Here is an 18,334-nt window from a genome sequence, read left to right as displayed (position 1 = left end):
AACATGCAGCGCTCAATGCACAACAATTGGACAGGCATTGAAATTTCATACAAAGATCTTTCTTCATTCATCTAAATGTGACGGAACATTGAAATTAGAACAATAGGTTAATTTCTAATAGCCTTCTTTTTTGATACGCCCTGTAGCTACATACATCGTCGATATTTTTTTGACGGGAATCATTCTTTCCCTCCGCAACCACAAGGCAAACTTACGATGTCGACCATTTTAATGATGCCGAAATCCAAATCGTCACAAGCGCAACAAGTATCTGATTGTTACAATAATTTTCAAACATCAGATGCTCGATGAGTGTAAGGCTTGAAAAATATTGCTCCTTTGCATGTGCCTAATGTAAGTTAACATTTAATTCATATGATGGGAGGGAATAGCCCTACAAGGAGCGACCTCGAAGCATTCCATTCGACATTTCGTCAGTAGGACAACGCACATGGACGTCCCGTGCGTAAGTAATTTTTCACCTTTTTTTGTTTTGTGCGCAATTTGATATTTGTGTCGTTTCTAAGTGTCAAGGACCGTGGCGAATGAACAACTTTTTGTAATTTTCTCGGTCTGATTTTTTCGCGCGCGTCAATTGAATCAAGGGCCTTCATCTGAATTTGTGATTGATGTTAGTTCACCAAACACTCGCATAAGCAGATGCGATTTGCATAAGGTTATTGAAAATCGAAAACCCGTCATTTTTGTAATGATTTTATGATTAAAGCCCTAATCACCTGTTCTTGCCAACACGGCACGAACAAACGATTCATTTCATTGTTGGAAAAAATCCGTGGGCAGGAAGATTGGGACAGGCCCGGAACGTGTGCGGACAAGAAAAACTCTTATCACTGGTTTCAAATAGTCGTAACTGTCTTCTTTGTGAATTATAGTCGATCTTAAGGTCAGTGTTGTTGTAGAAACGATTTTTTTTATATGATTTTCTAGCTGGCTTCGCCCCCTAAAACTGTAAATTCTAAAAAATGTGACAATTACAGGTAATCTTTTTGAAAAATGCGATTTTGCTCGTCTTTAACCTGCTTGTGAAAAAGCTTGAGAAATCAGCCACGACTTTGCTTTGAAGTACACTCAAATGTAGCAACAGAGTTGCCTTTTTTTGAACGATGCTTGAAACTAGGATAGTTCATATCGGACATGAGTCTCGTCTTTTAATATTTATCGAGTGCGAAAGTTTGAATCGTCGAGAGCTTAATCGGAGGATCTTCCCATGTTCAATTCAAGATCTAAAATCTATACGTCTAACTTTATGTCGACAAATAGATGAAAATTGGCAAAGAGATGATCCACACCCTGTCGGGAAAAAAAGAGCAAAGCGCAAGGCTCGCACATCTGCCCCTTCGAACCACATGAGGCGAAAATGCTGTCAACCTATATCGGAGTCGTAAGCCATAACCTGTGTTATCGCTGAGCTGACAAATATTTGACTTTATTGCTCTCTCTAGCTCTTAAATTTAATAGTCGGCAACAACTGACGGATGTTTAATTCTATATTAAATCACAGGCAGTCGTATCTCGCCAACGTCATCCAAGTACTGTATTCCTGTTTAAAATTAAGAGTAATTTTTACTTGACCATTATTTTCTACTTTCTTATTTGAAGAAGACCTCCGTTTGGCTGTCTCTGTGTCTACCTTTCTGTCTAACTGTATATCTACTATTGTGTCTACCTTTGTGTCTAATTTATGTCTACCTTTGTGTCTACCTTTATGTCTACCTTTGTGTCTACCTTTATGTCTACCTTTATTTCTTCCTTTATGTCTTCCTTTATGTCTACCTTTATGTCTACCTTTGTGTCTACATTTGTGTCTACCTTTATGTCTACCTTTATGTCTTCCTTTATATCGACCTTTATATCGACCTTTATGTATACCTTTATGTCTACCTTTATGTCTACCTTTATGTCTACCTTTGTGTCTACCTTTATGTCTACCTTTATGTCTACCTTTATGTCTATCTTTATGTCCACCTTTATGTTTAACTTTGTGTCTACCTTTGTGTCTAACTTTGTATCTACACCTTTCAGGACAAAATTCATTTGTTCAGAAGCAGGTGTGGTCATTCAAGTTCGGTTTTCATTTCGTGATTGTTAGAGCGAAATCTGTAATTGAGTGAACTCCGAGAGTCGAAGGGTGAAATTTGAAATCTAATGGAAAACCCAAGTGGGAAATCCAAATCGAAAAGTTGAACGTTATAATCCCATTCATATGCGCGCGCTGTCGTCAAAATGCGGATTCTTGTTTGATTATAAACCTCAAGCATATGATTTTTACATAAAAAAACATTTCGTCGAACTATCGTTTTATGTTCAAGTTTAAAACATCACCATTACCTAACAGATCCAAGCATTTGTTTTCGAACGCACTTCTAACACAAAGACTCACACGGTTGTTAGAATTCACGTCGCTGAACTTCTGCGCCTTATAAAAAATAATCTCTTTATTTTCGTTTCTAATTATGTGAAAACTTGTGTAAGCTCAGATGTTCATTCACAAGCTTGTATATTCAGTCTCCAAGCGTCCATCGCAATTTCCTAACAGATCAGACATTTATTTTATAAATGCATTTATATAGCACATAAAGTCTTATGCGGTTTTTATGCATGCAGTAGCGAGCAAGCTAGGTTTTTAGTTAGGTTTTAATTCGCACTTATAATGTCTTATCATTTTTCGTGTTTTGTTGTGAGACGTTCGCAAGCTCAGATGTTCGTTCACAAGCTTGGCCACTCTTGGAACACAGCCCAGTATGCATGATCACGCTTTATTCAAAATTAAAATCAGTGTTTAACGAGATCGCTGAACTAAATCCCAATTCACCCGACACTGGGCTCAACCCAGGCTCAAATTAACCAAGTTGATTTTTTTACGCGTAAACATTACGTACCCAACCTTAACCTCGGTTTAACTTAACCCATCTCTAGAGATAGGTTGAATTTAACCGAGGTTAAGCCTGTAGTGTTTACACGCAAGCAAAATTAAGTTGGGTCAACTTGAACCTGGGTCGAACCCAGGTTGGTTTTTTAGTCTTGTGAATTGGGCTTTAAGAGTAGCACCACGCTGCCTTGCACGATCTCCACCCGAGTGGCGTTTTTCACTGCATCTTACTTGTATGTATAACAAAAATATTCATCAAATTCCCCGCAGGCGGTAAAGACTTGTGTCCTTTGCAATTGACAAAGAATAAATTGTCATCTGACTCATTTTTTTTTGGAAATGGTCTAAGATACAAAACACAAGCTTCAATGCGTCCTTCTGGGTACATCATCCATTCAGTTGATGAAAGTCGACCTCAAACACAGTGTACAACGTTCACATTGCGATCCCTGCCAGCTGGCACGACGGGCTAGCGTGACACTGTTAAGCCAGCTACCTCTCAAAGGCCATCTGCATGGGAAGCTATATTTGATTAAACATCGTTTTGCATCATTTGCAATTCGAGCATGTAGAAATGCATCATGCTGAATCTTTGACAGGAAATTTTTGGCAAAATATAATCAAATCCTTCCCATCCGAAGTCCAAATATTTTGTGCGTCATGCATCAGGCTAAACAGACTCTTTTCATCGTCAAATTGCCAAAACTTTAATCCGAGACTCCGGATCATCGACGATTTCGACTGATTAAATTGGGAGTCAAAGCATCGTCCAGAAACAAAGGAAAACAGTCAAAAAGCCATGCTTCAAACCGAGCGATCGATTTTCAAACATGCTAGCTTGCTGTGAATCGTTCACCGTCGTGCGCAGTTTGACAGTGAAAGTAATTTACTAATAGAACGCCCCTATTATACAGCTAACTAAAAATGACGATTTTATGTTCAAAGTTTGGCAGGATTTTGCAAAACGGGACGAGTGCGCGCACAACACTAATGACTGCTAAAAGTTTGCGATAAAGATTACAGCCAGTGTTGCCAGATGGGTAGCCTGCAAACCCGCCCGAGCTACCTTTAAAAGTAGCCCAAAAAAAGCCCAATTATATTTTGCAAGAAATAGCCCAAATTTGCATCAAAACAAGTAAAAAGTAGCCCAAGTTTTATTCACTAGCGAAGAAGTTATTTACAACAGTCGTGAGTATTCTATCTTTTACAATTTATTCACAGGCTTTTTATATATTTGGCTAAACAAGGTGCAGTTATTACAAGGCGGATAATGTACTTGAAATTTGAGTAGTTTTACGTAATTATAAAGTAAAGTGCGTAAGTTTAAGTAGCGCGTTTGAGAAAGTGTAGGATTGGCTATTTCCTCTATTGCTAATACATAAATCTAGATGAATAATATACGCACTTCATGTACGTCACTACAATATTAGCGCAATTGCTGTTTACCACGACAAAAACAAAAACACGTGGAAGCTAGATCACCAAAATTTTTTCCAGCCCAAAAAATCGCGCAAAAAGTTATTTCCAGCCCAAAAACCCGCAACCTCCCAAAATTTCCCGCAAACAGGCTTATAAACCAGCCCAATTGGGCAGGAAAACCGCCCATCTGGCAACACTGATTACAGCTGTGATGATTATGAATCGTTTTTCCCCTTTTTTTATTCTCACGAGAACCTCACACGCGCGCGATTGTGGCGTGTGCTATCGATGACATCGCTTCGACCTAACCGAAGTGCGTCATAACGTGCGTCTGTGTGTGTAAGCGTGTCTCTTACAATGACATGTCCTCAATAAACATGAATGTACACTCGCAACGTTGTTTGCATTCGAAAACAATGCGGACGTGGCGAATTCGCAAACGAGGACAAATAATTCAGTTTGATGATAAGGCGATCTCGCTCTGATGCGTTCTTAATAACATACCGCGCCAGTCAAACGCTTGATAAAGATAAAGACGTTTGATTTAATATAAATGTCTCTCATAACCGCACATGCGCTCTTCGTGCATTCGAATACTTATGTAATTGTCTATTTATATACATATGGTAAACGCGCTTACAATGAACGTACACTTTTATACTTAGAGCTTTGATGATAGTTCCTAATGCGAAATTAATTTGTAGACGAATACGGAAGTCGATTTGGAAGTCTGTCCTCCGTCTTGGCAGTTCACCCGGATAAGCAAGATCGCTCGAAGATATTTGAAATAACTGAGATAAATTGTTGAGAAACGCTCTTGTCCTTCTTAACGTACGCACGCACCTTGCGCAAGGAGGACACTTTCAATTTTTTTGTATCCTCATGCATACAGGGAGACGATTCGCGTACATTCTTGATGAAAATCCAAAAGGAATATTTCCGATTGCATCGCCACCAGTCCTATCACGACCCGGCCATGAAATACATCAACGATGACTCGGTAATGCGAGGCATATACGAACCGTTCAATCCGAGACCGTCGTATCTCAAGAAGATCACAGACAAAGCCATGGAGATGTTAGCGACGCTGGAATCCCTGAACGTGAACGAGAACCATTTGAAACTCAGGGAGCGCAAAGCTCTTATTCAGGCCAAAGATTATCGGAAGCACATTTTTGGTCAACCGTACGACGTGAACTGTTACTTCGGTGACTGGATGCTGGGACCGAACCATTTTTGTTGGCAGCCGATTTGCGAAGTCGGAAAGGATATTTTCTTTCATTTGGATTATTATCAACCGCACAACCTGGAAGATGTGAAAAAATTACGGTATGTTGAACCCACCAGTTTTCTTTTTCTATGCTCCGTTTGTGAACTAGCCAACAACAATTTTGTTCGTAGTCAGCTACATTTTAAACGCGGGAAGAATTGCATAAAAGAAGACTGCTTTCGTTTTTGATATGCCCTGATTTTTTAAATTTCAAGCCGCATTAAGATGAGACTTTTCATCTCAGACTTGCTCGAACATGTTAACTTGTTGTTTTTGTTTGCATTTTCTTTTTCTTACCATGCCCTGATTTTTTTTTTGACATTTAAGCCGAATTTCGAAGAATCTTTTGATCACGGGCTGGCTTGAATGTGCTTTCTCGATCAGCTTTCTTCGTTTCATTCTCACCCGCACACAATCTCGGCTGGTCTAAACATGAAAGAGAGTTCCATACTGACGCAACGCGAGTAGCTATGTGCACGATTTCAGTGAATTGGCAATGACTGACCATTTGCTCAAGCTCTTGTCCAAATCATGCACCTTTATAAACGATTCTCTGTCGTAAGAAAAAAGGAATGCAAACTAGCAAAACTAGGCTTTCATCTCACCTGTATCATTTTTAACTGGGGAGGGGAACAGAATGATAAAAATATATACGCTCAATATGTCTATTCAATGCAAGGTAAGGAAGTGTAAAAGCCTTACGAACTCGAGTTAAACGAATCCAAACAGCTGTCATGAGCGAATACAATGGGTAAAAACTTAAATTTTCTTATGAAGATTTAACACCTCAATAGTTTCCCTGTAGGACTATCTAAGTAGCCATAAAACAGATGATTGTCACCATCGATAAAATGTTCTGCATTCCTACGTTATCAATGCAGGTTATCGTTAAGGTTCTTAGAGAAAGGTTGGAGGAATGGTTTACGCGGGTGCAGCTCAAAAAACTGGAATAGTTTTAATAACGTTCGAGTCGTTGAAATGCAGCTAGAAAATAGTCGTGACTGGCATGAAAGTGTAGCAAACACCTTCAACAAGAGTTTCGCTTTTTATTTTGATTTTTGATTCTTGTATGGCCGGATCATATTTTTATAGATACGTTTTCAAAATTATTTACTTTTTTATGCTGCACCTGTTCGTATCGAAAACGCTATTAAATAATCGAGTCAGTTGTCGAAAGTGTCTCAAAACAACACCTCATGCGGGAGAATAGAAAACAAGTCATTTATCTTACATGTATTTAGTTATATTTCGGCATGATAACTGTATAATCCTCTGCAATGATTTGTGGTCTCCTGGCACGTTACCCGCGTGTTAACAAGCAGCAGATACAGTAGGTGCCAAAAAAATGAGTCCACTAAATATCGAATGCATATTTTTAGTTTTGAACCATATCACCACTCTGTCACAACAATGTTAGGTTTTAAGTTCTCGAAAAAGCAATGTCAGTACATGGTATGTCCTCCCATAGCTTTCAAAATGGCTTCAACTCTTTTTGGCATAGATTTAACAAGATTTTGCAGTGTAGATGGTTCAATACTATGCCAACATGTAGAGATTACATCCCATAGCCTGTCCTGGCTTGTTACGTCATGTTTCACTTTTTCTCTTTTTAACTCATCCCATAAGTGTTTAATTGGATTAACATCGGGCGATTGAGGCGGAAATGCCATGAGCTTTAATTCACCTTGATTTTCTTTGTTCCTTAAATAATTTTTGCACAAGTTGGAGCTGTGTTTCGGATCGTTATCCTGAAGTAAGGTAAATCCTCTCCCGCATAACCTTTTGCCAGATGGTTCAGCATGCCTTTGGAGAATAGAATGGTATTGCTTTTTGTCAAGATTGCCTTTTATTCTGTAAAGACTTCCAACATCTTAAAGCTGAAACAGCCCCAAACTTGAATGTTTCTACCCCTATGCTTCACTGTGGACTTGAGGCACTGACTTGACAATCTTCACCACATCTTCGTCTCACATAAACACGGCGATTAATTCCATGTATTTCAAACTTTGATTCATCAGTAAAAAGTACTTTTTTCCAATTGTCTACGCTGTAATGCTTGTATTTTTTGGCCCATAAGAATCTCTTCCGCTTATTTATCGGGCGAAGCAACGGCTTGGAAGCTGCAACTCTTCAGTTCAGACCACTTGCAGCCAATCTCTATCTTACTGTTGTTTTGCTGATTGCTTTCTCTCAGGTGGCGTTAATTGACGATTGAATGTTGCTAGCAGTTGCTCGTCTGTTGCGCAAAGAACTTGGCTTTATAAACTGATCTTCTTTTTTTGTTGTTATACGTGGTCTACCAGGTTTTGGTAAGCTGGAAGAACATTGCGTCTTTTTAAATCTTTCCACGGTTCGCTGCACAGCTCTTTTGGACACTCCCAGCTTTGTAGCAACATTTCGTTGTACACTTTTTTTCCACAATTTTTCCAATATTGGAACTGGACTCATTTTTTTGGCACCTAGTGTATGTTAGATATTTTTTATTGACACATTTTCTTCCGCTTCCATCAATGCGATGGGCAGTTTTCCTGACGTGCAGCGATAAATCCAATGTTCGAAATGCATTTAAATCACATTTCACAAACATGCCAAGTAAGCAAGATTTTAATCCATGCATCGACGGTCGATGCTACGCCGCAGAATATTGAGATCGATTTTCATGCAATTAATGTTTTCGGCGAATGTTCTGGACCTATTGCGAAAAATTGAGCCGCGTCGTCTTTTCGAGATGCAAGTCCCAATACAGCATTTTGTATTAGGGGTTGGGAAAATCTCTTAAGGTGGTCGGTATAGATGTTTGGATAAACCTATCAAATTGAAATAGTTCTGTCTGTCTTAAAGAGATCCGGTTCAAATAGGATTGAGTGGCTGGCATTAGTTGTGAAGATTTATACAAAACACCTTGTTTCATTAATCGAGATTTGTTCCAACTGGGTGGTGAAAGCCATGCGTAATTTTCTGCTCTCTTCCGAGTGTTGCTGACGTATTGAAACCCACGCAGCCAGAGAATTTAATTAATTTTTTTGTTGTTCTTTGATTTTTTTCAATCAATACTGTTACTCTTGTTCAGCGTGCTGCATTGTTTATATAGTTAGATGTACGCCTTGTCAGACAATTTTTTTCAAAAATTTTTCTTAGCATGCACGCGCAATGTTTTTTGCGTGATCGCGAGCAAAAGATTGCTGCACTGAGGGGTGGGAGTGGGGAGATAGGAGATGGGAGGAGTGGTGTCCGCCTCCGCATCAGTTTGCGGATACGCCTCGTGAATTAAGTCTATATTATGTAAATGTGGCATGAGGCGTGCACACGTGAAAAAGAAGTCAATTTGGCTTGTGATTGTTCGTCGGAGCATCATGCCCTATAAAAAGAAAAGCGAATGGCGTTTTCGTCAGCTGCCTTGTCTAAAGAAGCAGTTAGTACCCTTTCCGTGTCATTTGTCGAATTCGTATCAGATATGACAGTGAGGCCGAAATCAATGATAAAAATCGTGCTTACTCGATGAAACGAACTGTTTTTGTATCTTCGCACGGTTGAACCACTCTCTGGAAATCAGAGCTGCATTTTGTGAAAACCTCGCGTTTTTAAGACGCGCCAGTTTAAAAGTTTTCGGCTTCTAACGGGAATAAAACAGTAACGCGACACTATCTTTTTCACTGTTCTTGCCACCCGTAGTGGATCTCACAGTACCTACAACTACTGTACTTTCTAATCTAAAGATGGATCAGTGATTTCAAATTCAAATTCAAAGCGTATCACAAATTTTTGACATCTGTCAAATATACATCGACTTGTTATTGTTGCGTGCCTCCAAAAGCGTAGAAGCATGATTCAGCAGCTAAACCGCTAAAACACACGGGTTTGAGTCCAGAATATTCACATCTCTGGTAGCCAAAGAGACCAAACATACAGCGTTCAAAAAAGATTCCCTAGTTTTGGTAGTAGCTTAAATCCTTCTTTGATAAGTTTGTCGAAAAAGTTTAATTTAGGAAAATCTACTTTGGTTCCATAATAGCTTTTCGGCCATTATGCTAAAATGAAGCGTCAAAAATATATGTAACGCAGATGCTTTAATCTCATAAATTTTATCATTTGCTTGTGATTTGTATCGTGAACGAGTCGAAGATTAACGAGCTACTATATCACTTTCGCATGGCGTGATTGTCATTGACAAGTCGCAAGTCATCATAGGAAAATGCACCAGTGCATTGTAACATTTTTGTCATGATTTGCTTAGATTCATCGTTAATTTGAAGACAAAAAGCAGATATGATAGTTTCCATTGTTTTATCTGCTTTTATCCCTGACTTTTTAAGCTCCTTTTCGAATGAAAAACACATGTGAGGATTTAGACAACTATATAATCGTTCAAGAGCAAAGGGAAAAAGTATCTTGCCCTAGCGCTACATTTCATCTGTAACACGGAGGCATTTTATGACTTTCTAAAGCAATTAAGACCTTCACTTATAAAAATATTGTAAGTTGCCTTCCATTTGTTGAATTTCAAAAGCAGCAATTAATATGTATGTCTGTTTCACGTCATTTCAGGTTGAACACTTAAAATATATCATTAAATACATGTGTTTCAAATCCGATAAAACAAATGCTGTAAACCGTCGTTATTTAGCCAAGCAAGTCGAGGTATTCGAGGAAACTAGTTATTTTTGTGGTTTTCGAACGACGACCGACCAAGATAGCGTTTAACAACTTCACAGTCGTGCTTAGAGTTCACAGGCTGTCGCGTCGTAAAACTAGTCACGATTTTGCGGTTTTGTAATTTTGACACCATTTCATAAGGTGCGATAATAATGTCGGGTATGTGTAGAGGATTTCCGTGGAGAAATCTTTTGTTCACACTACAGACTGATTTCTAAAACAACTTCTTTAATGTTTTACGTCACATTTGAAAAGCTGGCAGTATGGTAGCACAAAACGAAAATTTATCCATTTTGCCAGCTTCAGAATTGTTACTTAAAGTCTTTAATAACCGTATAATTGATGTTTATGAGTGTGGCGAATTGCAAACAAACCCTTTATACTTGATACATCCTGTTTTGTGAATGTGTACTTCGAAAAAATTACATCACCAATCTTTCTGAGCTCAATAACAGCGCTGAGAGATATTGCTGATTAGATGCTGTAACTAGGACCAACACAAACGTGACATTCTTCTACACAAACAAGCTGCCGAAAAAATATTTCAAATTTGTGCGATCTCAAACGCGATAACGTGAAAGGGTTTGACAACAACATTCCGAGAGAAATGATATGTTGTCTTTTAAATTAACGGCTACGGCTTGTTTTGCTTTCTTTCTTCGAAGTGAATTCATCGCTGAAATTATTCTGCTGATTTGATTTTCGCTGTGAAAAATTGTGTGGCAAAACCCTTCTTGTGCATTGCCTGCTAGGAGATCGTTCTCATAAAAACCAATTGAGGCAAACCCACATAAGAAAAACCATGAGGAGACTTTTAGCGTCTGATAAAAAATCAATGGCAAATCGGTTGGTCAAAAGTTGGAGTTAGGAAATTTAAATTGTACATGCTTAACGACAGTCCCCGTTGAAGAGGTCTGGACTAATTGGAAATAGAAAAATTTCAAAGTGTTTCAAATTACACGAGTTTCATCGGGGAGAAAAAAACTCTCTAATTTAGTCATTAAAGAAAAAAACAGCATTGAGTTTCAAATGCCAGCCGGGATGTCAAATTCGTACACTTGTATAATCAAGTCCAACATAAGCCTTCAAAAAACTTTCCCACTAGAATAGGTTTGACATTCGCATTCTGATTTGTTTACATTTCATTTGATTAAAAAGCCAATTTATAAACACGTCGAAAAGTTTTTAGCGCATGTTAAGCATCTGTTTACTTAGATTTTTAAATGAAACATGAATGAAATACAATATGGCCGTTCGTCATCTTTGCCTTGAGAGGTTATAAATTAGCTATCTTGAATGAAGCCTTAACATCTTGCAATTTATTAGAATAGTTTACTAAAATAAAAGAATCTGTTTGCATGGGATTTGTGCTTCGAGAACCTGCTGATATATTTCATTTTTTATGATTATGTAATTGACTTACGAAAGTACATAAGAAATCAATGTAATTGATCTCTTTATTTATATGTCATAGTGACCATGGTACATAAGAAATCAATGTTCTTGATTTCTTTATTTTTATAACATAGTGAAGATAGTACATAAGAAACCTATGCACTTGATCTCTTTATTTATATGTCATAGTGACCATGGTACATAGGACATCAATGTTCTTGATTTCTTTATTTTTATAACATAGTGAAGATAGTACATAAGAAACCTATGTACTTGATCTCTTTATTTATATGTCATAGTGACCATGGTACATAGGACATCAATGTTCTTGATTTCTTTATTTTATAACATAGTGAAGATAGTACATAAGTATGTACTTGATCTCTTTATTCTTATGTCATAGTGAGGATGGTACATAAGAAATCAATGTACTTGATCTCTTTATTTTTATGTTATAGTGAGGATGGTACATAAGAAATCAATGTACTTGATCTCTTTATTTTTATGTTATAGTGAGGATGGTATATAAGAAATCAATGTACTTGATCTCTTTATTTTTATGTTATAGTGAGGATGGTACATAAGAAATCAATGTACTTGATCTCTTTATTTTTATGTTATAGTGAGGATGGTACATAAGAAATCAATGTACTTGATCTCCTTATTCTTATGTCATAGTGAGGATGGTATATAAGAAATCAATGTACTTGATCTCTTTATTCTTATGTCATGACTGTGTGATAAGGAAAATGATCATATCTCTAAAATTATCTTTAAAAAATGAAAATGCATTAGTCTTTATCATTTTGTCATTTTGTTAGGGTGGTTGCCCTAACCACCAACTAAACCGTCAATGCCATATATTGTCCAATAAATTAATCAAAAGAATGATATCTTCATCAACTCTCGTAACGTTTTCAAATCATCGCTCCCTTTCGGCGTTTGATAAGATTAGTTTGCAAGCTTGTAAAAATAAATGACCGTTTCGCGACCCTGCCCAATTCCTCGCACATTTGTAAAAAAAACATAATAGTTAGCGATTCGCTGACAGTCAATATTGAACGGCCTTCGATGATAATAATCTGAAATGCGTGGGAACAAGATTCGAGAGATTGGCTTTTGATAAGAGGTGGGATGATAATGGCGTCTAAGAAGAAATAAGATTACAAATGGGAAAAGAATTTTATCAATCACGCTCGACACATTGAAGCGACACTTTTCTTCCCAGAGATATACTCTCCCGTCATACTTCAGAGTTTTGGTTGAAATTTAAAAATTAGCCGCGCAAAATAACTGGACACTTTGAAATCTTTATTGATAGAAGAAACGTGCTAGTTAAAGTCGCAGTTGTATGTGTAGCTACTTGCAAATTTTAAGACAGACATATACCAATTGTTCATGTCAAATATTCAACCAGAGAGCAAGACTGGACATTTTTAGTAGGTTTTTTTTGTATTTCAGTGCTTCACGATGCCTTTCGGAGTTGTTCAGAGAATATATATTTTTGGTATTTACCAGAACTTTGGATTTACAAGTTTTGTATACATGTTATTTATCATAAATAAAGGTTCAGGAATGAGTTCACTGTAGATCAATGTGACATGGACATTTCTTGATGGGCGTTTCATATTACAAATTGAAAGAGCGAATTGCAATGCCATACAATAATCTTTGAGTCGATCATTACAGCTTCAAAAGAACAAGGGTGATGGATGAGTCTTATATGTAAGAGAATTAAAGCTTGCTTGCAAATGCTTATGGTATGTGTGTTAAAGTTTTAATGGAATAAAGAGATCAAGTGCATTGATTTCTTATGTACCATCCTCACTATGACATAAGAATAAAGAGATCAAGTACAATGATTTCTTATGTACCATCCTCACAATGACATAAGTATAAAGAGATTAACTACATTGATTTCTTATGTACCATCCTATGACATAAGAATAAAGAGATCAACTACATTGATTTCTTATGTACCATCGTCACTATGACATAAGAATAAAGAGATCAAGTACAATGATTTCTTATGTACCATCCTCACAATGACATAAGTATAAAGAGATTAACTACATTGATTTCTTATGTACCATCGTCACTATGACATAAGAATAAAGAGATCAACTACATTGATTTCTTATGTACCATCGTCACTATGACATAAGAATAAAGAGATCAACTACATTGATTTCTTATGTACCATCGTCACTATGACATAAGAATAAAGAGATAAACTACATTGATTTCTTATGTACCATCCTCACAATGACATAAGTATAAAGAGATTAACTACATTGATTTCTTATGTACCATCCTCACTATGACATAAGAATAAAAAGATCAACTACATTGATTTCTTATGTACCATCGTCACTATGACATAAGAATAAAGAGATCAAATACATTGATTTCTTATGCACCATCGTCACTATGACATGAGAATAAGAGATCAAGTACATTGATTTCTTATGTATCATCGTCACTATGACATAAGAATAATGAGATCAAGCACATTGATTTCTTATGTACCATCGTCACTATGACATAAGAATAAAGAGATCAAGTACAATGATTTCTTATGTACCATCGTCACTATGACATGAGAATAAAGAGATCAAGTACATTGATTTCTTATGTACCATCCTCACTATGACATAAGTATAAAGAGATCAAATACATTGATTTAGGATTTCAAACATCGTTTACTGGTACTTTCCTCTGTCTTTCCTAAGAAACACAAAAGGAATGAAAGACCCTAACACTTCAGAATAAAACTCGTAGAAAATCTCTCATTACCTCAAGAGCCTCACAACCCCAAAGCATAGTACTATGACAGGTCTCTGGAGCAAAGTTTGTGGAATCTTTGTAGGATCAGAGACCATGTTGCGAACCAAAGTTTACACCGTAAAATTTTTATCATCAAAAACAGTACATTACATCCTTTTCGGCAGTTTTATCTCAAGTTTCGTCCCTCGTATTGCGTTAGCTAAACTAAATATAAAGTCAATTAACAAACCCTCGTCGACTTTTTCGTAATCCCTTGTTAACATAATGACCATCTCTTCAACAGGGAAAAATTGAAAGAGCACAGAGACGCCATATACCAGTACATTGCGAACATGAAGGAAGGCGTCAAGAGAGGAATGGTGCGCTCCGTTGAAGATTGCAAAGTCGGAGTTGATGCTGTTAAACATGCGTTTCTAGATATTTCCCTGCATGGCGAATCAGGTAACAATGCAACTCCTTTCCGCCGCTTACAATACCAATCATCAATATGTAAGTCAGATTTTAGTAGTTCATGCAATATACACGCAAACGTACTCTGTTTTTAATTTCTCCTCCAAACCGATATCAGCCATAACGTCGTTCTTATGTCATAGCTAGACTGTAAAAGTGCTGCTCTCAAAGTTAGAATAGTTTTTAAAACATGTCGCTGGTGTCCTAAACGACCACGAGTTTGCCATCAATTTGTGGAAGTGCGTTTTCTGTGTCTCGTGCGCTCAGTTAGTGTGCATATGAAAGAGCTTTTAGAACACGGGCATATGATTCGCAGCCAGATATTTTAAGTTTGAAAATTACTGTGATGGCTAATATGCAAGTGTAACCCCTTCAACAAGGTTATTTCTTTGTATTTCAATGGTTAATCTCAGCAGCATGTAAATACACGGAAAAAGTGGCTAAAAAAGCTTTCGAGCTAGAAATAATCGTTATCACTGTAAACTGCAATTAATCTTCTTAGTTTTTGAGCTGCGTTTGAACAGCGTGTTTTTGCTGCCGAATTTTCAACATATAACTTCCATTCCTTCACACCGTAATGGCTTGCGATGGTTGTTTCAGGCGTGCTAAGCAGTTGGTTCATGAAGTTCGTGGTCGCTCCCGACTTCCTGAAGAATATCACGGAGAAAGAGAACTTGCAATGGAGAAGCGAAAAGGGAGAATATGTGAACACGTCCGTTTCAAGATATTACGTCGAACTTGTCGGCAAGCCCATCGCTGACTTTATAAAGTAAGTGCATGGAGCTAATGCTCCAGGAAGAAATCGAAGATTTTCGTGACTGTATATACAAGTGTAAAACAAGTCGAAAGAATGCCAAGCAGGGGTCATTGTCCTTAGGTTTCTTTGTTTTCCAAAATGGGCAGTTCCAGTTGGAAAATGGGTATTTATAAAACCAAAAATGGGATGTTCTACATATTAAGTTTTGGGAAAACATGTTGGATCATCAGACGTGAAAATGCCAAAGCATTCATTAGTATCTTTTCTCTTGTATAAAACAAACTCAAGGATTTTTAGGGTTTTCATGGGGTTTTAGGTTACTTGTCCTTCAGAGAAAATTTGAAATGTCTAGTTTGATTTTGGGAATCATGTAAAGTGAAGACATGAGTTGAATGTTCAAAGGAAGGAAGAATTTTCGAAGAAGTTTGTTAATCGTGAGGAGAAAATAAAGAGGAGAAGGTTCAAAGTAAAGAGGATATAGTGTGTATGGACTACATTATTCCCCCTCTTCAAGACAACCCCCCTCTCTTCAAGACTACATTAGTTTCCCTCTTCAAAACTACACCATCGCCCTCCCTTTATGACTACATTATTCCCTCTCTTCAAGACAACACCATCCCCCTCTCTTCAAGACTACATTAGTTTCCCTTTTTAAAACTTCACCATCGCCCTCCCTTTATGACTACATTATTCTCCCCTTTTCTAGACTACACCATCCCCCTCGCTTCAAGACTGCATTAGTCTTTCCTCTTCAAGACCACGATCCCGTCTTTTCGAGACCACCGGTACATCATCTCCATCTCTTTAAGATCACATTATTCCCTCCATCTTCAAATCTTCAAGAGCATCAAGCCATCCTCTTAGGGACTAAATTATTTCCCCTATTCAAGACTGAACGATCCTCCCCTCTTCATATCATTCTTTCTTTTCAAGACGACAAGGACTTCCAGACCCTCCGCTTCGAAATTGTTAGCCACTCGATAGTGAGCGGCAGTCCCCCGAAGGACTTACCCTTTTTAAATAAGATTCGAAAATGATATTGCCATTTCTTTTGACCTCGTTCATAATTGCTTTGACATGACGACTTTACGTGTATAGGTTCAGGGGAGCATAGAGCATTTCAAAGACTACTGCGATGATACGATCAGTTGGCTCCATTCCACTACGTATCACACGGCGCTCATCGAAGGCTGGGCGTTGTACGCGGAAAATCCTCTCGTCTCTGAAACGGACATCTATGACGATAATCTTACGCAAAAGTACGGCATGCTGAAGTGGCAGGTTGGTGCACAATTGATTACTTTATCTAAGCACGTTTATAAGTCAACGACGTAAAATAAAGAAGTAATTTTTGATAGGTTGCAACCCAGCGCTTTATGTGGCAGAGAGCAACAATTATTATACCTTTATTCACCGAGAGCGCGAGGTCTTTACGGAGAAATGTCGGGCCGAAATTTTTTTGTACAGACCGAGCCCGTAGGGCTAGGTTTTTTCTAAAAATTAGAGGTGGTCGGTTATTTCTCAGTAAATACCGAGCAAGCGAGGTTGATGAAACGTTTATCATATTTCTGATCACATAATGCTATATGCAACGAAGCTTTCTTTCTTTTCTTGACTTCACTGTTTTGCAAGGACTGGCTTTCACTGCTCCACTTTTCGTCTGTAAAAAATAAATCAAATAACGGGGCGAAAATTTTTTAAGTCCTTTCATCGGTGGAAAAGTTGACCGTATCTTTTGCTCGTCATGTAGATTTGGAGAGCACTTCGGTTGATCCTCGACTCCGGAATCCACACGAGAAGTTTAACGCGTCAAAAAGCTTTGCAACTTCTCGACAAATACGCATGGGATAGCACGGACATTGCGCGCAAGGAGGTGACGCGTTACCAGAGCGTCTTTGGCCAGGCTACCGCGTACACCGTGGGACAACTGGGGATAACACAACTGCGCGAGGCGGCGCGTCAAAAACTCGGAAAGAAATTCAATCTGAAAGACTTCCACTACCAAATTCTGAGTCAGGGATCGGCACCTCTCTCTTATATCGCAAAGCACATCGGGAAGTATGTGCAATGCGTGCTTCAGCCTTTGGGAGATGGGTGCAAGTATATTTTGTCACCACCGAAAACCCACGATCAACACGAAGATCACGACGATCATCGATATGTTGCTGGCCGTTTGGCTAAGCCTTCGATGCCGCAACTCAAGCGTCGACACTACGTTTAAATGCCCTAAATACAGCCAGTTGTATGGTTGCTTTCCTGGCGAATTATTGAGGTCGGGTCTTTGCATCCTTTTGTTGCTCAGCCGGGGGTACACAGGAGTACACGCATAGGCTGGCAGGCACACGTAAAGTCCGCTTCATAGATCTATATTGTGTATAATTATTTTGATCGATTCGCACATGCTAACGTAATGGAAAATTTCCAAATTAAACCGTGTAGATATAGTATAATAAACTTGTAAACTTTAAATCAAGGGATTATAAGTGTTATCTGTCTAACGCAAGCCGCATGGTAGATGATCCACCTTCAGCTTAATTTGAGTTTATCCTGCTAATAATCGGATCCTGGCACTGAACTAAAATATATGGAACACTACCTGTAATAGAAAAGCCTAATAATTTTTGAAGCCGAATCTTACATCCAGACACGCGAGATTACATCCAGACACGCGTGTGTAGTTCAATCAATTTTCACTCCGCGAGAGAATCTCGAA

At 38.0% G+C, this 18,334-nt stretch overlaps 1 protein-coding gene across 1 annotated transcript; it reads left to right on the top strand.

The window, feature by feature from the left end:
- The first annotated feature begins 4,945 nt into the window (after positions 1-4,945).
- Positions 4,946-18,119, top strand: LOC124433264. The gene is made up of 6 exons (XM_046983025.1): positions 4,946-5,638; positions 14,698-14,855; positions 15,465-15,633; positions 16,328-16,406; positions 16,720-16,902; positions 17,372-18,119. The coding sequence occupies exons 1-6, from the start codon at positions 5,226-5,228 to the stop codon at positions 17,840-17,842; spliced, it is 1,473 nt and encodes a 490-aa protein (XP_046838981.1). The 5' UTR covers positions 4,946-5,225; the 3' UTR covers positions 17,843-18,119.
- Positions 18,120-18,334: the final 215 nt, after the last annotated feature.

Source organism: Xenia sp. Carnegie-2017, unplaced genomic scaffold, assembly GCF_021976095.1.
Source record: "Xenia sp. Carnegie-2017 unplaced genomic scaffold, XeniaSp_v1 HiC_scaffold_13, whole genome shotgun sequence".
Taxonomy (NCBI): domain Eukaryota; kingdom Metazoa; phylum Cnidaria; class Anthozoa; order Malacalcyonacea; family Xeniidae; genus Xenia; species Xenia sp. Carnegie-2017.
Note: the sequence above shows the minus strand (reverse complement) of the source record. Positions and strands in the feature narration are given on the sequence as shown.